At 39.3% G+C, this 22,516-nt stretch overlaps 1 protein-coding gene across 14 annotated transcripts in view; it reads right to left on the bottom strand.

Moving 5' to 3' along the window:
- Positions 1-2,319: 2,319 nt before the first annotated feature.
- The window catches only part of LOC140482942 (transcriptional-regulating factor 1-like), a 280,570-nt gene continuing 260,373 nt past the window's right edge, over positions 2,320-22,516 (bottom strand). For all 14 annotated transcript variants that reach the window (XM_072580708.1, XM_072580716.1, XM_072580712.1 and 11 more), the window contains 3 exons: positions 6,605-6,775; positions 3,944-4,143; positions 2,320-3,770 (listed from right to left, as the gene is read on the bottom strand). In XM_072580708.1, the coding sequence (XP_072436809.1) occupies positions 3,461-3,770; positions 3,944-4,143; positions 6,605-6,775 (681 nt within the window). In that variant the 3' untranslated portion in view covers positions 2,320-3,460. The remainder of the gene's footprint in view (positions 3,771-3,943; positions 4,144-6,604; positions 6,776-22,516) is intronic.

Raw genomic sequence — 22,516 nt, 5'->3', positions numbered from 1 at the left:
CTTGTTGGGATTCCTTAGGGAAGAGTGACTATAAGATGAAGAGTCAGTAGTTGAATCCAAAACTAAGATTCGAACTCTAAGGGCATGAGATCTAAATGGATTGGGCAACCTTACCAGAGGGTTTGATGTTGGATAAATCTCCTTTCATCTTTCTAAACTCAAGTGAATACATGCTCAGTAGAACCAATTTCTCCTTGAATGACAGTCCTGCCACACCGGTATGGTAGTTAGGTAATGGTTCATATTGAAAGAATATTTGCATAAAATTAACAAGATTAGTAAAGACAAATGTTGCTGCCTTACAGCCAGAAGTTAGGGAAATTATGATAGGGAACAAAGATTTGGCAGAAATATTTTGGTTCTGTCTTCATAAAAGACGATAGAATTAACTTTCCAGACATGAGGGAACCAAGGATCTGGTGAGAGGGTCGAATTGAAGATAATCAATACTAGTAAGAAAAAATTGTCTTAGAAATTAATGGGGTTAAATTCTGAAAAATCACCAAGACCTAATAATCTACATCCCAGAATAACAAAGGAATTAGCCTTAGAAATATTGGATGCATTGGTGGTCATCTTCCAAAATTCAATAGACTCTGGAGCTATTCCTCCAGATTTGACGATGTCAAACATAGTCCCACTATTTTAAAAAAAAAGAGAGAAAAAGATTATTACCGACCAGTTGGCCTAACATACATAGTGGGGAAATTCCTAGAGCCTATTATAAAAGATCTGATAACATTCACAGGATTGGACAAAGCCAGTATGAATACATAAAAGGAAAATCATGCTCAACAACTCCACTGGAGATTTTGAGGACGTTACAAGGAGAATGGATATGGAGAACCAGTAGATATAGTGTATTTGGAGTTTTAGAAGCCTTCTGAAAACCCAAATACACCATATCCACTGGTTCTCCCATATCTATTCTCCCAGTAATGTCCTCAAAATCTCCAGTAGATTCATTGAGCATGAGTTTTGATAAGATCCCTCATTAAAGATGAGTGGGCAAACTTAAAGCACATGGGACGGGGGTAATATATTGGCATGGATCAAGAATTGGTTAACAAGTAGGGAACAGTTGGAAAATATAGTCAGTGCTTGGGGCTCCAGCTATTCATGATAGATATAAATGACTTGGATGAGGAATCAAATGTAGTCATTATTAATTTTTTTGGGTGGCCAAATGTAGTAAATAGTGTCCCAGCAATCAGTTTTGTGGCCTCAATAATTTATTATTTTAGGATGAAGGGACCAAACCAAATTTGCTGATGACTCAAAGGTTGGTAAGCACATTAATTTGTGAAGAGGACATTACTCATTTGTAACACTTTGAAGCCCCTATAAGTAGATAAAGATATGTTAAATGGATTATAAATATAGAAAAATGTAAAAATATTCACTTTGGAAGAATAAAACACCATAATATCCAAATATGAAGAGCTCTCAAAGCTCTGTGACGCAGAGGAATCTGGGTGTCCTAGGCATACATTGCAAAGGTTAGTATGCTAGTACAGCAAGTAATTAGAAAATTGAAAATTATCATTTATTGCAGGGGAATTGTATCCTCAAATAAGGAAGTTATACTTAGCTCTACAGATCATAAAATGTACATACACACATATATAACCACATATATATGTGTCATGCTGTGTCCAGCATTAGTCTCCTTATTCAAGGATGGATAAATGCATTAGAAACGATTCAGAGAAGGCTTTCCACTCCAATATCTGGAATGGGATGGTTATCTCAAGGAAAAGTTGGACAGGTTAGGCTTATATCTTCAGTTAGAAAAGTAACAGATGACATGATTTAAACACAAGATCCTTAATAAGATGTCTGTAGAAAGGATGTTTGTGTGAGAATCTCTTGATAATAGGACATTAATTTAAAACAGAGACAAGACAATATTGTTTCATTATAAAATACTAAATGTCTTTTGAATATTCTTGTTCAAAGGCAGTAGAAACAAAGTCATGGAATATTTTGAAGGCAGAGGTAAATAAATTCCTGAAAAGCAAGTGAAAGGTTGTCAAGGATAGGTGGAAATGTGGAGTAATCAAATTAACCATGATCTTACTGAATAGTAAAGCAAGCTTGAGGATCCAAATGGCCCAAACTTGCTCTGAATACACATGTTCACATGCAAAGTTATAGAAGAAATACTTTAAAAGTCTGGCATCAGGGGCCGTTGGAATTATCAGTCTGATAATTCCCTGGCTTAGGGTAAAACCTTGAAACATTATACATTAATATGGTATAATCTAATTTGATTTAGAAACAATCAATAGTTTGCAAGCAGATTCTTGCATAATGGAATTCTTTTCAAAATAACTTTTATTAAGTGAACTCTAGAGGGCAGAGAAATAAAAAAAAATCACTTTCTTGGATTAGTTTAATAGGGAAAAAAATCCGTCAGTGTAAATCCCATCACATTTTTGTTAAAAGTAAACTTGGGTACATAGTCAAGCACAACAATCTTGTGAGAGCATATATTAAATTCACAAGAAAATACTGCTCATTTTAAAGATGCCACTTTTGTTAAAAAAAAACATAATCCTCCCAAGAACATGGCACAGAAATCTTCCTAAAGACTTGTCTTTTTTTCCCCAATATACAACAAAAGCATTGCACAAAGTGACTGATTCACTGGTCTATACATAGTGCTTAAGTTATAATGTGACAAAGTCACTGCATTTAATTATAGCAGAAATAAGATAATGTACGAAAAGGATTCCATACACTCCTTAAGGAAAACACTTAACAGTGCAATTTAAAAAAAAATAAATTACATAATGGAGTAAAAGGCATGCAATCTGGCCACTATCAGTACCCCAAAATTAATAAAATAAAGCTTTCATAAATCTGTACAACATTGTATAACAGAAGATAGCCCCTGTGAAAGATCTTCATTCTTAGGCATTTGGACTTTTTTTCTTTCAAAAATATTTTGCTTTTCTAATAGAGTTTTGGAATATAAAGTATTTACATCCTACCTGCTGAATAACAAAAAACAGCAGTTAAATAAATCCATAAACAAATCAGATTTTATCATTTAAAATATATATAATTTTGAACCTTATTTACAGCTTTTTTGTTTCATTCTATAGCAAAGTAGACAATTCAATTTCTGAAACTTAAACTGAAGACAAATCTTTCTCTTTAGCAAAAAACCCGTTTGGTTTCAATGCTTTGAAATACCTTTAAACAAGCAGCTGAGGGAAAAGTAAAAGCCCAGAAGTCTTTGTGTGGTCTATGTAATGGTATGAAAAACCATTCATGGTATGAATGACAGAGGCAATTCAAGATCAGTGTTAATTATGTACAACTCACCTGGATTGTTTTTTGCATACTGCATTTGAACTAGCCTTAGGACTAGCTGTTGACTTAGAAAAAGTAGCTAGTTTGTTCAATTAATTCTAATTGAGATTTATATTTTACGTAGAATAATAAAAGAAGTTTACAAGTCATCATCCTGGAGAAATTCTCCATCGTCTCCATCTAAAAGTAAGTCTGTATCCATGACATCTGATTCCTCCATCACATCTTCCAAATCCTGAATAATGTCATTATCCTCCAAATCCACGTGTCGCTTAACCATACTCATGTGATCTGGATGAAGTAACACAGGTGCTCCTGGTGTAGCAGATTGGACTATAGTTGCTATTTCACCAACTTCAAGAGCTTTCTGAGCCTTTTGTCGCTGCTGTTCCTCCTGCTGTCTGTGCGTTTTCATGTGAGCATTTCTACTTTTAATCTTGTAGAACATCCTGAAATATTGAACTGACACTTAAAACCATGTATTCTCAGCAAATTCCAAGAAAGCAATAGCGGTCTGCATTTCTGAATGAAGCCCAGATAAAGTAAAATGAAACTTTGTAAAACAGGCAGCTAATTAAAAAATGCAGGCAATTTAGAGAGAAACAAGTGTCATTTAACTTACTTTCCACATTCCTTGCAAGGGAAAATTGTAGCAGCATCTGTTTCACCACTTGTATTGTGTGCAGGGGAGTTCTTCACAGAGGCGTAACCAGGCTGAAGTCCTCCCACTTTATGTTTAGCTGCAGAAGTCAGTTTTGGAGTTTGGCTTGAGCCACCATGGATACGTGCATGGCCATTTAAAGCCTGTCTGGAGCTGAATATCTTAAAGGAAAGGGAAGGTGAAAAGAAGAGACTGGTTATACTCTTTTAGTCACCATACCATCCAAATCAATTCAAAAATACAAAAAAAACTTCAGTACAACTTTAATATAAAATCTATACATTACAGGTTTATTGGGGAACCACAGTTATAAACGACATGGAGTAACAAAGGGAAAAATGATTAGAAACGCAAAAAATAAAGAATGGCCGAATAACAATATTAAATGTTTATGCTACTATATACTGTATGTACATTTTTAAATGAGGACAAACTTTGTCTAAAAATCATATTCCAGGATGGAAAATATCTTCAGTGAAGTGAGATGCTTTTCAAATATAAAACCAAATAAAGTTGCAGTTTATGTTTACAGAATGTCCCAAATGTTCCTCAGAAATAGTGCTCCAATACAGTAAAATTTATAATAAAAATACTTGCAATATTTATAGAGCACTGTTGAATGTTTTCAAAGAACAAATAACTTTTAGATTTCAATGACTTGAGTCCATTCCAACTCAGTGCTGATAAACTGCAAACCTAGTGTGGTAATTTCCGCATATTATAAGCAACAAATATATGCCAGATAATTATGCTTATCTGCTAATCTGCCAATTCACTTGCAGGTAACACATAAATCTCCCACACGTGGCAGTGCTGCTTTAAGGAGATGTACCATTGCCTCTGTAGTGTGTAGTACAAGTTAAAAAAATCTGTTCTTTTCAGAGTATGCTATTTCCCATTGAAGCATGACATACTAATACTCAGACAGCATTCAAATGCAGAGCACTGTATTAAGCTATCTGTTGTTTGAAACTAAACACTGTTGCATTAACTGAAATGTTTTCTGAATTTCTCATGAGATTTTACTGCAGGTACTCATGATCTGACCAGCAGATGGTATCATGTTCCATTTCCCCAAGATTGTACAAGTGTTGCAAAAAAGTGATGATGTATTTGAAAGGTATTTTCTCAGCACAAAGGAATATAACCTCAGTGTTAAATTATTCAGATGCGCAAAACCAAATCTCATCATGAATTCTAACATTAACTATTTTATGCAAATTTAGCATCAGTCAGTAAATGGGGCAGGTATTCACATTTAGAGTCGGGAGTTTTGTACTGATGGTTTTGCACTGGGTCGCATGTCCTGATTGACACCATTGAGAGGGGTATCTCCTACTCCCTGACCCTTTCTGGTCACTAACTCTCCTCCTTATGGATTATTTACACAACTGTATAACTTGAAGCTACTGTCACTTTCAGCTTGAAGCTGCACAGGTAGCTTTCTGCTTCTGACCACTCATCCTCATGAGAGGTGACTGGTGAAATGATGAATGGGAGGTAACTAGAAACAGTTAGCATTTTTGAGAAGCAAATTAAAAATATTAAATATTTCATTTACAAATCAAATAATTTAACACACTTTTTAAACAGAGTATAGTGTTCTAATATTTTTCTGATATTCAATACAATACTCCAGATGGGGCCAACCTGGCGTTTTATATAGGATGTAGTATAACATGCTGGTTTTGTACTCTGCACCTTTATATATGAAGACCTGTATCATATGTTTTATTAATTGTTTTGCTAACCTGTCCTACCACTTGCAAAAACAGGCTGACGAAAGCTTCCAGGATTCTTTGTTCTTGCATCCTTTTTAAAGTTAGCACATTTAGCACAGCATGTATTTTTTTCCTCCTCATTCTTCCTACAATAATGTGCCTCACCTTTTTTGTACTGAAATACATCTGTTAAATATTCATTCATTCCACCAAACTACCTGTCTTCTTGCAGTGATTTGCCTTTGTTAGTGCTTACTTAAAAGTTAATACATTTCACTAACTAGTATCTGGAATACTATACCTTGGGGAATGCCACTGTATACTTTCCTTCAGTGTGAATAACAGACATTTACCAAAGCCACTTTCGAATCCTGAGCTAACGTTGTATCCATACTCTTAATACCCCTATTATCCCCGGGCTTCAATTCTGCTAATGAGCCTAACGTGTTACTTTATCAAATACCTTTTGAATATTTACAACAACTAATTGTCATCATTCATCCTCCTTGACAGCTTAGCAAAAAAACTCAATCGAGTTTGTCAAACATATTTACCCCTCAGCAAATCCCCACTGGTTCTTCTTTACTTGTCCAATTTTGTCTAAGAAGTTGTTTATTTTAACCATCCAATCCAGACATGATGAAAAGACAAGATAAGCATTTTGAACATTCATTTTTCTGCCAGCTTTAGAAAGCATTAGGGCTTAATTCTTCATGGAGGAGTGTAAAATACTTTCTAATGTGTATGGGTGGGGAAAATGGGTCATGTTCTGAATTCCCCAAAAAGGTGTGTAGGGACAGCCAAAATGTTTGGGAAGCTCTGATATAAACTGTGCTAAAGGTATAATTTTTGAGGCCTGCATTTTGTTCAGCAAACCTTGAAGCCAATAATTGATACTTACTGCACCACAATTTGGCATTTCACACATAACTGTGGGGCCCTGAACACCTGGCTGCTCCACAGTCATCATCTGTAGTGGCAAAGGGGACTTTTCTACCTCCGTATTATCATCTTGATTTGATTTCCTATCTTCTTCCTCTTCATCTTCTAATTCTTCATCTTGATCACTAAACTATCGAAGAAAGTCAAAATAAGTCACAGAAAAAAAATGTATTCCACAAGCATATTATACCATAATTCCAAAGTTTGAGAGACTGAATTGCATGAAATCATTAATTTATATCTTGTTCACTATAATGGTGTTTGCACAGCAACATATATCCCTTTGATAAACAATATAAAGAGTGTTGACCATTAAGTAATTCACTTGAGTAGAATTCCTTATCCATGTACAGAGGACGTAGGATGTAGTTAATACCCTTTTCACTTCAAGCCACCTTCAAGGTAGTTGGTACCACACACAGTAGTCAATTGAGTGAGGCATTTGAATGTTGTCAGTGCCTATGGACCTGTATCTCAGCGTGGGCGGCATGGTCTGTATGGAGTTTGCACATTCTTCCTGTGTCTGCGTGGGTTTCCTCCGGGTGCTCCGATTTCCTCCCACAGTCCAAAAATGTGCAGTTTAGGTGAATTGGCCATGCTAAATTGCCCGTAGTGTAAGGTGAAGAGGTAAATGTAGGGGAATGGGTCTGGGTGGGTTGCACTTCGATGGGTCGGTGTGGACTTGTTAGGCCGAAGGGCCTGTTTCCACACTGTAAGTAATCTAATCTAAAATCTAAAAAACTCGGAAGTCTGGGTTCAAGTTCCAGTTGCTCCAGACATGTATAATAACATCTCTTACCAGGTTGATTAGAAACTATCTGCATCTCAATAGCATTTGAACTAAGAGGTCTGAGTTCAAGTCCCACCTACTCCAGAGATGTTTAATAGGATCTCTGAAGAGGTTGATTAGCAAGAGGGAGTACTTTCAGGAAATCTGGGATAAACCCCACAATAGGTAGCAAAGTATAACTTGAAACCACACAGTTCTCTCAATTAGTTCAAATGATAGTTTTCAGCTGTTTTCAATTGGTCACTGATTGCATGATTAATCTATTTGTTTACATTCATTCATCTTAAGCACGTAATCCTAACCATTGATTTCATGGCAAATACTTGGTAGATTTTCTTTCATTTATTTTAGTTGATGTCAATATTTATATTTGTGTTGCTTTAAATCTGTAGGTAAGACTGTCATGTAAGTTGCTGTAAATGCTGTAGGGAAGGGTGTCAAGCCTTGCTCCTGATTCTCATCTAAAAGAAACCTTTCATCCGCACATATACAGGTTCAGAGAACCTTTATCGCACAGAAGGAAACCAGCCCTAGTACCTTGATTAGTTGTTTGAAAAAAAAATCTAATCTTTCTATTCTTCTCTCCCCTTCTCTCTGCAACTGTTTTTTTTTGCCCTTGCAAATGTATGCCCCATTGCTTTTTGCTTTATTATTCGAACAGTTTCCAAAATCTTTTCCAAGAGTGCATTCCAGATCTTAACAGCAGTGTGAAAAAAATACTATTCATTTCCGGTCTACTTCTTGTGTCAATTACTTGAACAATTTAACACAGGTCAAAAATTAGAAAGTTCAGCTCTTGGGAATTACTTGAAATTATTAGTCTCTTCATGTGAAATTGGGTGCTGCTAAAGCATTACATGAACCATAACTCCACTAGGAATCGAAAGCAACAGAAAATGTCAAAATACCAAATGGCAAGATAAACAGCTAAGCAACCTGTCAAGAGCATAAAAAGTAGGAGCAGGAATAGGAAATTCAGTCCCTTGAGCCTGCTCCACTATTAAACACCATCGGAGTTGATCTCATCTTAGCCTCAACACCACTTCCTTGTCCACTCCCCATAACACTTCAACCCATTACTAATGAAAAGTCTATATACTTCGGTCTTAAATTTACTCAATGTCACAGCATCTACTGCATTCTGGGGTACTAAATTCCACAGTTTCACAACCCTTTGAGAGAAGTAATTTTTCCTCATCTGGTTTGAATCTATTATCCCTTATCTGAAAACAATGGCTTCTAATTCTAGATTGAGCAGTGATGAAATATTCAATCTATCTCTAATTTGCCTTAGCATCTTAGACACCTCAACTAGATCCTCTCATGTAGATAAGTTGGTTAAGGCAACATATGGGATACTTGTCTTTAATAGTCAAGACACTGAATAGAAGATCAAGGAAGACGCAATGGAGCTGTATGTAATGTTAGTTAGATCTCAGCTGAAGCACTGTGTGTAGTTCAGGTTGCTAAACTAATGGAAGGATGTGATTGCATGAGAGAGTACAGAAGAGATTCATGAGGATGTTGCCTGGGCTGAAGCCATTCAGCTAAGGGAGATTAGATAGAATGGTGTTATTTTCCTTAGAGCAGACCAGGCTACCGAGAGATCTGATTGAAGTGTGTACAAATTTCTGAGGGGCATAGACGGGCTAGATAGGGGCCAATACCCAGGGGTCACAGTTTTAAGGTGAGGAGTTGGAGGTTGAGAGGGGATTTGAGAAGATCTTTGTCACCTAGTGGATTGGAGATCTTTGGAATTCACTACCTGAAAAAGAGTGTTAGAGATGGGAACTTATAAGACATATAAGAACTATTCAGATGATCACATAAAACACTGCAGCGTACAAGGCTACAGGTCAAGTGCTGGAAAGTGGAATTAAAATAGATCAATGTTTGATGACCAGTGCGGAAACAATGGGATGCAGAGCCTCTTTCCGTGCTGCAAACTTTCTACGACTCTCGTCTAACAATTTCAGATAAAGTCATAGAGATGTACAGCATGGCAACAGACCCTTCGGTCCAATCCGTCCATGTCGACCAGATATCCCAACCGCCAGCACCCAGCCCATATCCCTCCAAACCCTTCCTATTCATATACCCATCCAAATGCCTCTTAAATGTTGCAATTGTACCAGCCTCCACCACATCCTCTGGCAGCTCATTCTATACACGTACCACTCTCTGTGTGAAAAAGTTGCCCCTTAGGTCTCTTTTATATCTTTCCCCTCTCACCCTCAACCTATGCCCTCTAGTTCTGGACTCCCTGACCCCAGGGAAAAGACTTTGCCTATTTACTCTATCCATGCCCCTCATAATTTTGAAAACCTCTATAAGGTCACCCATCAGCCTCTGACACTCCAAGGGAAAAAAAGCCCCACCCTGTTCAGCCTCTCCCTGTAGCTCAAATCCTCCAACCCTGGCAACATCCTTGTAAATCTTTTCTGAACCCTTTCAAGTTTCACAACATCTTTCTGATAGGAAGGAGACCAGAACTGCACGCAATATTCCAACAGTGGCCTAACCAATGTCCTGTACAGCCGCAACATGGCTTCCCAACTCCTGTACACAACACTCTGACCAATAAAGGAAAGCATACCAAATGCCGCCTTCACTATCCTATCTACCTGCAATTCCACTTTCAAGGAGCTATGAACCTGTACTTCAAGGTCTCTTTGTTCAGCAACACTCCCGAGGACCTTACCATTAAGTGTATAAGTCCTGCTAAGGTGTGCTTTCCCAAAATGCAGCACCTCGCGTTTATCGGAATTAAACTCCATCTGCCACTTCTCAGCCTATTGGCCCATCTGGTCCAGATCTTGTTGTAATTTGAGGTAACCCTCTTTGCTATCCACTTCACCTCTAATTTTGGTGTCATCTGCAAACTTACTAACTGTATCTCTTATGCTCACATCCAAATCATTTACGTAAATGACAAAAAGTAGAGGACCCAGCACCGATCCTTGTGGCACTCCACTGGTCACAGGCCTCCAGTCTGAAAAACAACTCTCCATCAACTTGTCGAACACCTTACTGAAGTCCATACAGATCACATCTACCGCTCTGCCATCAATCCTCTTTGTTACTTCCTCAAAAAAAACTCAATCAGGCTTAATTGTGTCAGTGAAATGGTTTATAATTCGAGCATTGCTGAAAAAAAACAAAGCTTCTTGTCTTGCCCTCTGAAATTTATACCCCATTCCCTTTTGCAACTTACTATTCTATCAGCTTCCAAAACCTTTTCAAAGAGTGCTTTCCAGATCTTAAAGATAGTGTGAAAAAATACTCTTTTACTCTCTGGTTCTTCTGTTATCAGGACATTCACAAGAACGCCTGAAACGTCGATTCTCCTGCTCTTTGGATGCTGCCTGACCTGCTGTGCTTTTCCAGCAACACATTTTTCAGCTCATTCACAAAAATACCAACGTAAAGGGAAGCAAACGTTTGACGTCCCACCTTGACAGTGGTTTTCTTCTGAATGTTCTGATGGGTACAAGAAAAGCTTCAACAAAACACTTCCTTTTTCATCAATACTCATTCTCATGATAAAGAATAGTAGTAAGAGACTGAGAAATTTCTTCATTCGGGATTATAAATTGTATAATTACCTATAGGTGGACTGTGGGTCACCAATGAGTCTACTCAAGGGTAAGACAAATAGATATTTCATCCCTCAAGGAATCAAAGGGTTGACACTGAGAGGTTGTTTTCCCCTTGTGAGTGTGTCTAGGATCAGAGAGCATAATCTCAGAATAAAGTTTACTGTTATAAGATCAGGCAAACTGTCACTTAAATAGGCATGGACGAGTCAGGGTTAGTCAGCATGGCTTTGTTATTCGAGTGAATTCTGTGAGGAAGTAGCAAGGAGGGTCAATGAGGATAGTGCAGTGGATATTGTCTACATGGATTTTAGTAAGGAATTTGACAAAGTCTCACATAGGCGACTGGTCAAAAAAGTAAAAACCCACAAGATACAGGGTAATGTGTTGAATTGGATCCACAGTTGGTTTAGTAACAGAAAACAAAGGGCTTGGCTGGCCTTATGAATGGAAAACTGTTTCACGTGATGTTCTGCAGAGCTCAGTGTGGGAAACCCCCGCTATTTGTTTTATAAATTAATGACTTGGACTTGATCATGGGGACATAACCTATGCAGACATGGGAAGAACATTCAAACCCCACACAGATAGTCAACCATGGATGGAATCAAACCAGGGTCCCTGGCACTGTATGGCAGCTGTCCGAACCACTGAGCCACCATGCCACTCGGTGATGTTGCCAGGCCTGGAGAATCGTAGCTACAGGGAGAGATTGGAGAGGTTGGGTTGTTTTTTGGACGAACAAACTGCATTTATTTCAATGCAAGGGGCCTAACAAGGAAGGCAGATGAACTCAGGGCATGGGTGGGAACATGGTACTGGGATATCATAGCAATTACAGAAACATGGCTCAGGGATGGGCAGGACTGGCAGCTTAATAGTCAGAGGGAAATTGAGAAGCAAACTTGTAGGGAGATCTCAGCTATCTGTAAGAATAATAGGGTAGTTATGGTAGGGGATTTTAACTTTCCTAACATCGACTGGGACTGCCATAGTATTAAAGGTTTAGATGGACAGGAATTTCTTAAGTGTGTACAAGACAATTTTCTGATTCAGTATGTGGATGTAGCTACTAGAGAAGGTGCAAAACATGACCTACTCTTGGGAAATAAGGCATGGCAGGAGACTGAGGTGTCAGTGGTGGAGCACTTTGGGGCCTGCGACCATAATTCTATTCATTTTAAAATAGTGGTGGAAAAGGATAGACCAGGTCTAAAAGTTGAAGTTCAAAATTGGAAAAAGGCCAATTTTGACGGTATTAGGCAAGAACTTTCAAAAGCTAATTGAAGGCAGATGTTCTCAGGTAAAGGGATGGCTGGAAAATGGGAAGCCTTCAGAAATGAGATAGCAAGAATCCAGAGAAAGTGTATTCCCGTCAAGGTGAAAGGAAAGGCTGGTAGGTAGAGGAAATGCTGGATAACTAAAGAAATTGAGGGTTTGGTTAAGAAAAAGAAGGAAGCATATGTCATGTATAGACAGGACAGATCAAGTGAGTCCTTAGAAGAATATAAAGAAAGTAGGAGTATACGTAAGAGGGAAATCAGGAAGGCAAAAAGGGGACATGAGATAGCTTTGGCAAATAGAATTAAGGAGAACCCAATGGCTTTTTACAAATATATTAAGGACAACAGGGTAACTAGGGAGAGAATAGGGCCCCTCAAAGATCAGCAAGGCGGCCTTTGTGTGGAGCCGCAGAAAATGGGGAGATACTAAATGAATATTTTGCATCACTATTTACTGTGGAAAAGGATATGGAAGATATAGACTGTAGGGAAATAGGTAGTGACATCTTGCAAAATGTCCAGATTACAGAGGAGGAAGTGCTGAATGTCTTGAAACGGGTAAAGGTGGATAAATTCCCAAGACATAATCAGGTGTACCCGAGAACTCTGTGGGAAGCTCGAGAAATGATTGCTGGGCCTCTTACTGAGATATTTGTATCATCGATAGTCACAGGTGAGGTGCCTGAAGACTAGAGGTTAGCAAACGTGGTGCCACTGTTTAAGAAGGGCAGTAAAGACAAGCCAGGTAACTATAGACCGGTGAGCCTGACCTCGGTGCTGGGGAAGTTGTTGGAGGGAATCCTGAGGGACAGGATGTACATGTATTTGGAAAGGCAAGGACTGATTAGCGATAGTCAACATGGCTTTATGCGTGGGAAATCATGTCTCACAAACTTGATTGAGTTTTTTTTTGAAGTAGTAACAAAGAGGATTGAGGAGGACAGAGCAGTAGGTGTGATCTATATGGACTTCAGTAAGGCGTTCGACAAGGTTCCCCATGGGAGACTGATTACCAAGGTTAGATCTCATGGAATACAGGGAAGAACTAGCCATTTGGATACAGAACTGACTCATAGGTAGAAAACAGAGGGTGGTGGTGGAGGGTTGTTTTTCAGACTGGAGGCCTGTGACCAGTGGAGTGCCACAAGGATCGGTGCTGGGTCCTCTACTTTTTGTCATTTACATAAATGATTTGGATGCGAGCATAAGAGATACACTTAGTAAGTTTGCAGATGACACCAAAATTGGAGGTGTAGTGGACAGCGAACAGGGTTACCTCAGATTACAACAAGATCTGGACCAGATGGGCCAATGCGCTGAGAAGTGGCAGATGGAGTTTAATTCAGATAAATGTAAGGTGCTGCATTTTGGGAAAGCAAATCTTAGCAGGACTTATACACTTAATGGTAAGGTCCTAGGGAGTGTTGCTGAACAAAGAGACCTTGGAGTGCAGGTCATGCAGTCAAAGGTAGATAGGATAGTGAAGGCAGTGTTTGGTATGCATTCCTTTATTGGTCAGAATATTGAGTACAGGGGTTGGGAGGTCATGTTGCGGCTGTACAGGACATTGGTTAGGCCACTGTTGGAATATTGCGTGCAATTCTGGTCTCCTTCCTATTGGAAAGATGTTGTGAAACTTGAAAAGGTTCAGAAAAGATTTTCAAGGATGTTGCCAGGGTTGGAGGATTTGAGCTACAGGGAGAGGCTGAACAGGCTGGGGCTGTTTTCCCTGGAGCGTTGGAGGTTTTCAAAATTATGAGGGGCATGGATAGGATAAATAGGCAAAGTCTTTTCCCTGGGGTCAGGGAGTCCAGAACTAGAGGGCATAGGTTGAGGATGAGAGGGGAAAGATATAAAGGAGACCTAAGGGGCAACCTTTCACGGAGAGAGTGGTACGTGTATGGAATGAGCTGCCAGAGGATGTGGTGGAGGCTGGTACAATTGCAACATTTAAGAGGCATTTGGATGGGTATATGAATAGGAAGGGTTTGAAGGGATATGGGCTGGGTGTTGGCAGATTGGACTCCATTGGGTTGGGATATCTGGTAAGCATGGACGGGATGGACCGAAGGGTCTGTTTCCATGCTGTACATCTCTATGACTGTGATTCAAGTGGCAGAAAGGGAATAGAAAGGACGAGAGAAAAAACTGTTTTTAAAAAACACAGAGGGTAGAGGGTGCCTGGAATTTCTTTTGTTCCAGTGACAACGCTAGCCTCATTTTCCAATATTCCACTATTTACTCTTGCCTCTCTCTTACCTTTTAGATATCTAACAAAAACACTTCCAGTCTTGTTTTATTGCTAGCTAGCTTACACTCTTATTTCATCTTCTCCTCACAGTGTTTTTTTAGTTGTCCTCGACTGGTTTGTAAAAGGTTTCCCATTCGTCTTCACCACATTGTATGATGTTTTGTTTGTTTTTATGCTGTCCCTGACTTCCCTCGTCAGCCATAGTTGTTTTATCCTTCCCTTCCTTCTGTCTTGGGATGAATTTCTGCTGTGCCCCTGAATTACCTCCAAAATTCCTGCCATTGCTGCTCCACTATCTTCCCTACTAGACTCCCCTTCTAACCAACTCTGGCCAGCTCCTCCCTCTTGTCTTTGAACTGTAATGCCATTACATCTGGTTCCAGCTTCTCCCTCTCAAACTGCAGGATGAATTCTATTATACTACGGTCACTGTCCCCAGGGGTTCCTTCACCTTAAGCTCTCTATTGTATCGTTAGAGGCCCTGGTTAAATTTCATTGCTAAATGTTTGTGTCTAATATGGAGTATGGGAAGAAAAAATCATTCTCAGTATTATAATAGGATTTTTAAAAAAAATCAATGATCAATTAAAAAGAGAGTATTATTGCTTAAAAAGTTAGCATTTCAGAAGTAACAAATAGCCCTTCCGTTGCTGCTTAGATCTGACATTTTTAGAATTAGAATTTATTGTCACATGTACTCAAGTATAGGCATACATAAGTACAGTGAAAAGTGTAGAAAATCACCATTTCTGGCATCATCTTTGGTAAAAAGGTGTCCAGATGCAAAACCTTGGGTCAATATTAGAAAATGAATCTGCTGATGCAGCAGTTGTAAGATGATACAGGATATTCAAACTGGTTGACATCTGTTAGTTGATATGAAAAATTCATTCAGATAACCAAATCAGTGGAGACTCAACACCACTATGGAATAAATGACAGTCGATATGTCAAGCCATATACAACTGACATTTAAATATTATTTAATAATTTCACCCCTCGACAAATAGTTACACTTAACAAATTTAAAATGTCACCAATCACTTGCTTTACTAAGTCAAAAACAAAGATATGATCAAGCATAATTTGTGAAATAAACATTATTCAAGTTCATCACCATTGGACAAATGATACAACAATGGACGACAATTTGATGCAATGACAAATTTAGTTCTGAACATCACAACAGACTACTCCATGCACTGATCTTCTAGGAACAAGTTTTTATGTTAGAGTTTTCAAGGAATCTTATCAGAGCATGACAACGCTCTGATAATGTTTACTACCAATTCCACTCCACAGAGAAGTTTTTCATTTTCAGTCACCACTCCCAGTTTGAGAATTTATCGCAGATTATTTGCAAGATTATATACATAGTCTTCTGAAGTTTTTTCTGATGAAAGACATGAAGTACATTGTGGTTGCAGCTGTCCAAGGTATTTAAAGCTTAACAGTTCTCAGACATTGATGGGTAAATTCATTTCAAATCATGTATTTGGTAGGGAAATACATTCATTCAAAAAAAATGCAGGATTTGTTGGAAATAATTACATACTAATTTCTCATATTTCTGAGAAATTCATAGCAGGGTCAGCTGCTTGCTATCTAAATGTTATCGCTAAACGCATTAAATTGAGAAAATTTTCATTATTTCCTTAACAATATTTACTGACTTAATTATGAAATTGATATGAAATCACACATCTTCTTCAACAAAGGATCTAAACCAACCAAATATTTGATTTGATACAGCATGATAAAATTAGAGATAGATTGTTAAGGGACAAGATGTCAATCAATTAACAGAAATATTAAATGGCTTTTAAAAATGCAGTTCCATCTAACAGGAAACCTCTTGACCAGCTAGTGGGCGCAAAACAATTATTTTTGCATTTGCTAAATAAATCAACAAAGATCAAAACAAAGACAATTCTGTTCAAGAAAATTGTGGAACAGAAAAAAATAGCACTTGGTCACCAGTGCAATTCTGGTTCTGTCTATAAGAGTTGATCAAACATTATCCAGTTTGCTAGATTGAGCCAATGATTTTATGGTTTGGGTCTCAGTAGAGAGATGTGTTAAGAGGACAAATCTTTGAAAATCAACTTCTCAAGTTATATCAAGTCATTGAGGCTCATGGCAAAGCAGTAGTGAGGAACATAGAACAGCACAGGCCCTTTGGTCCTTGATGTTGTGCTGGCCTTTTATCTTACTCTAAAGATTGGACTAATCTACATACCACTCATTGTACTATCTTCCATGTGCCTATCCAAGAGTCGCTTAACTGTCCCTAATGTATCTGACTCTACAACTATTACCGGCAGTGCATTCCATACACCCAGCACTGTCAAGAACCTACCCCTGACATCTCCCCGAAACCTTCCTCCAATATTATGCCCCCTCATGATAGACATTTCCTCTATGGGAACAAGTCTCTGGCCATCTACTCTAGCTTTGCCTCTCAACATCCTGTACACCTCTATCAAGTCACCCTCATCCTCATTCGCTCCAATGAGAAAAGCCCTAATTCCCTCAACCTTTCTTCACAAAGCATGCCCACCAGTCCAGGCAGTATCCTGGTAAATTTCCTCTGCACCCTCTCCTAATCTTCCACATCTTTCCTATAATGAGGTGACCAGTACAGAACACAATATTCCAAATGTGGTCTAACCAGTGCTCTGTACAGCTGCCGCATAACCTCATGGCTCTTAAACTCAATCCCCCCACTAACGAAATCAACATACTTTCATAACAATCCTATCAACTTGGGTGTCAACTTTGAGGGATCTATGAACATAGACCTTAAGATCCCTCTGTTCCTCCTCACTGCCAAGAATCCTACCTTTAACACTGTATTCTGTATTCAAATTTGACCTTCCAAAATGAATGACTTCACACTTTTCCAGGTTGAACTCAATCTGCCACTTATCAGCCCAGTTCTGCATCCTGTCAATGTCCCGTTGCAATCTACAACAGCCCTCCACACTATCTACAACTCCACCAATCGTGTCATCAACAAACTTAATGACTCACCCTTCCACTCCCTCATCGAAATCACTTGTAAAAATCAGAAAGAGCAGAGGTTCCAGAACCGATCCTTGCTTTAACACCACTGGTTACTGAACTCCAGGCTAAATACTTTCCATCTACCACCACCCTCTGTCTTCTATGGGCCAGCCAATTCAGTATCCAGACTGTCAGATTTCCCTGTATCCCATGCTTCCTTATTTTCTGAATGAGCCCACCATGGGGAACCTTATCAAATGCCTTGCTAAAATCCATGTACACCATCCACTGCTCTACCTTCAATGTGTTTTGTCACAACCTTAAATAATTCAATAAGGTTTGTGAGGCATGACCTGCCCCTCACAAAGCAATGTTGACTATCTCTAATCAAACTATGGTTTTCCAAGTAATCATAAATCCTGTCTCTCGGAATCCTCTCCAATATTTTGCCCATCACCGATGCAAGACTGACTGGTCTGTATTTTGCAGGATTATCTCTATTTCCTTTCGCGAACACGGGAATAACATCTGCCACCCTCCAATCATGTGGCATAACTCCAGTGGACAGTGAGGACGCAAAGAACATCACCAAAGACGCACCAATCTCTTTCCTCACTTCCTGCAGTGACCCAGGGTATACCCCACCTGGCCCAGGGATTTATCTAACCTTAAGTTTTTCAAAATTCTCAGCACATCCTCCTTCCAAAATCAACCTGTTCGAGCACATCAGTCAGTTTCACACTGTCCTCTGAAACATCAAGGTCCCTCTCAGTAGTGAATACTAAAGCAAAGTATTCGTCAAGGACCTCACCTCCTTCCTCCAACTTCAGGCAGGAGTTCCCTCCACTATCCCTGATCAGGCCTCCCTCACTCTGGCCATCCTCTTGTTCCTCACATAAGTGTAGAACGCCTGAGGGTCTTCCTTAATCCTAGCCCCTAAGGCTATTGCATGTCCACTTCTAGCTCTCCTAAATCCATTCTTCAGTTCCTTTCTGGCTACCTTGTAACCCTCTAAAACCCTGTCTGATCCTGTCTCCTCAATCTTCAGTAAACTTCCTTGTTCCTCTTGACTAGGAGGAAGATGTTGCACATCCCTTGTCACCTAAGGTTCTTTCAACCTATCGTCCCTTCCTTGCCTCAGTGGGATAAAACTGTCCAGCACGATGAGCAAGTGCTTCCTAAACAACTCCCACATTTCTGTTGTCAATTTTCCTGAGAATATCTGTTCCCAATTTAGGCCACCCAGTTCCTGCCTAATAGAATTGTAATTCCCCCTCCCCCCAATTAGATAACTTTCCCATACCATCTGCTCCTATCCCTCTCCACAAGTATAGTAAAGGTCAGGGAGTTGTGATCACTATCACGAAATGTTCTCCCACCGAGAGATCTGATACCTGCCGTGGTTTATTGCCAACCACCAAATCCAATATGGCTTCCCCTCCAGTCAGCCTTTGTAAATATTGGGTCAGGAACCCTTCCTGGACACACCTGACAAAAACTGCTCCATCCAAACTATATGAACTAAAGAGGCTCCACTCAATATTAGGGAAGTTAGTCACCCATGACAACAACCCTGTTACTTCTGCATCTTTCCAAAGTCTGCCTCCCAGTCAGCTCCTCCGTGTCTCTGTCTTTCTGTTGCTATCGGGGAGCCTGTAGAAAACTCCCAATAAAGTGACTGCACCCTTCCTGTTTCTGACTTCCACCCATACTGACTCTGTTGACAAACCCTCCTCGACAACTTCCCTTTCTGCAGCTGTGATATTATCCCTAATTAGCAATGCCACTCCTCCATATATTTTACCTTTCCCCCATTCCTTTTGAAACATCTAAACCCTGGAACATCCAACAACCATTCCTACCCCAGTGATATCCAAGTCTCCGTAATGGCCATAACACCACAGTTCCAAGTAGTGATTCATACTCCAAGCTCGTCACCCTTATTCCTGATACTTCTTGCATTAAAATAGACACACTTCAACCCATCACACTCACTGCACCTTTGCCTAATCAAGAGCCTGTTCCTCCTCATAGACTCTCAGCACGCTGTATCTGGCTGTTCACTACCTACTCCATCATCTGACCTGTCATTCAGGTTCCCATCCCCTGCCAATCTAGTTTAAACCCTCCCGAAGAGGTCTAGCAAACCTCCCACCCAGAATATTGGTGCCCCTCAAGCTCAGGTGCAACAAATCATTCTGTCCAAATTCAAGTTCCCCAGAAGATATCCCAATGATCCACATTCCTGAAGCCCTCCCTCCTACACCAGCCCTGCAGCCACGTGTTCATCTGCACTCTTTCTCTATCCCTAGCCTCACTAGAATGTGACACCGGTAGTAATCCTGAGATTACAATGCTGCTCATCTTGCCTTCTAGCTTCCAATCTAACTTCCTATATTCTCTTTTCAGGTCCTCCTCCCCTTCCCTACCTATGTCATTTGTACTGATGTGTACCATGCATTCTGGCTGCTCTCCCTTCCCCATAAAAATCCTATAGACTTGATCAGAGACATCCCTGACCCAGCAACTTTGACTATGGCTTTAGAAATGATCCATTTTACTTGCTTCTGAAAATAGTAACTGTGTGTTGTAAGCATCTCTGATGCTGAATACTTCGAATAACCATCTGTCAAATCAGTAGCTGAATCATTGTAAAATGTATTCAGTTCCTCAGTCTCAAAACTCCAATGCAATTATTCATAAACAGAGTTTACTGTAGAGGCAAATAAATGTAATTGGTACATAATTAACAGAATAATACTGCATTTAAGTGTGGATAGATCATTTTTCTTTATAAGTTTATATCAGATCTTAACACTGACACTTGCAATTGAAGGACAAATAATCTGAATTTGATCAAATGAAAATATAACTACATTGTGAAATATGATTTAGGATTACTGTTAATGGATAATGTCATCGCATTAATATTTGAAATCTGAAATGGAGTTGAGGAAATAAATCCATTTATGAAGCAAATGTACAATAAGTACTTAAATTACATGGATTGCACTGATGCCAGAGGAAGTCACAGAGTCATACAGCACGTAAACAGACCCATTGATCCAATTCGTCCATGCCGAGCAAGTTTCCCAAACTAAACTAGTCCCACTTGCCTGCATCGAGCATACATTCCCCTAAACTTTCCCTATTCATAGACTTGTCTACATGTTTTTTAAGATGTTGTAGCCTGCAAAGTGGTAGAGGCAACATTTAAAAAGACATTTGGACAGGTATGGATCGGAAAGATTGCGAGCAAAATGGGCCGAATGGAGACAAATGGAACGAGTTCAGTTTCAGATACCTTGTCGGTGTGGATGAATTAGATCGAAAGGTATGATTTCATGCTGTGATGACTCTATGATGAAAACACGGTATGGATTATACGTCATACAAAGTAGTATAAAACTCCCTTTTATATTCTACCAAACTGCATCTTTCACTTTGCCCAATATTATTTATAAAATACAAAAGGAAAAAAAAGTCCAATTTTCAACAGATTATATTTTAAAAATCTAATATGGCATGGAAATAATGGGACTTGAACAGGGAACTGACAGCTGTATAAGCATACATTTCAAAAGACCTATAATTGGAAAAACTACGGAGGGCAAAATTGGAAAAAACTGTTGACACAGTCAGAATAAAAATAATGATCCACATCAAAGCAAGCAGACTCAATCTTCAGCCTCATTTAAAACTGACCAGACTACTGCAAGCGCCTGTTGGTGTTTCTGTGAGCATCTTGTCAGCAAAGAGTTTAAATTTTAAGCTGCAGTATTGCCACAGACCCTGCCATCCTCAAAGACAGGATTAAGTGATCAGAAAGGCTGTTGTGCAGCCCCCTTTGTGTCAGCTTAAAAAAAAATCATTGTTGGCACCAGCCTTAGGTCAAAGGCCCACGTATTAGAAAACGTCTAAGTGCAGACTGCCAAAGGCTTGCTGCATTTACAGCAGCGCAATTTCAGAAGTTCTAAATAGATTTCAGACTGCATATTTGCAAATGCAAAGGATTGAATGCCCAAGAATTGTAGAGTAACAGAGGAACATTGAAGTGGAATGCCCACAGATCCCTGAAGGTAACAGGGAACTGAGAAATAAGAAAGGGATGATCACCTTATTGGGATTGTATTATAGACCCCCCAGTAGTCAGAGGGAAATTGAGAAACAAACTTGTAAGGAGATCTCAGCTATCTGTAAGAATAATAGGGTAGTTACGGTAGGGGATTTTAACTTTCCAAACATTGACTGGGACTGCCATAGTGTTAAAGGTTTAGATGGAGAGGAATTTCTTAAGTGTGTACAAGACAATCTGCTGATTCAGTATGTGGATGTACCTACGAGAGAAGGTGCAAAACTTGACCTACTCTTGGGAAATAAGGCAGGGCAGGTGTCTGAGGTGTCAGTGGGGGAGCACTTTAACACCAGCGACCACAATTCTATTTGTTTTAAAATAGTGATGGAAAAGGATAGACCAGATCTAAACGTTGAAGTCCTAAATTGGAGAAAGGCCAATTTTGACAGTATTAGGCATAAACTTTCAAAAGCTGATTGGAGGCAGATGTTCGCAGGTAAAGGGATGGCTGGAAAATGGGAAGCCTTCGGAAATGAGACAACAAGAATCCAGAGAAAGTATATTCCTGTCAGGGTGAAAGGGAAGGCTGGTAGGTATAGGGAATGCTGGATGACTAAAGAAATTGAGGGTTTGGTTAAGAAAAAGAAGGAAGCAGGATAGATCGAGCGAATCTTTAGAAGAGTATAAAGAAAGTAGGAGTATACTTAAGAGGGAAATCAGGAGGGCAAAATGGGGACATGAGGTAGCTTTGGCAAATAGAATTAAGGAGAATCCAAAGTGTTTATACAAATATATTAAGGACAAAAGGGTAACTAGGGAGAGAATAGGGCCCCTCAAAGATCAGCAAGGCGGCCTTTGTGTGGAGCCACA

Source organism: Chiloscyllium punctatum, chromosome 11 (assembly GCF_047496795.1).
Source record: "Chiloscyllium punctatum isolate Juve2018m chromosome 11, sChiPun1.3, whole genome shotgun sequence".
NCBI lineage: Eukaryota > Metazoa > Chordata > Chondrichthyes > Orectolobiformes > Hemiscylliidae > Chiloscyllium > Chiloscyllium punctatum.
This window is presented reverse-complemented; position numbering and strand designations above follow the sequence as displayed.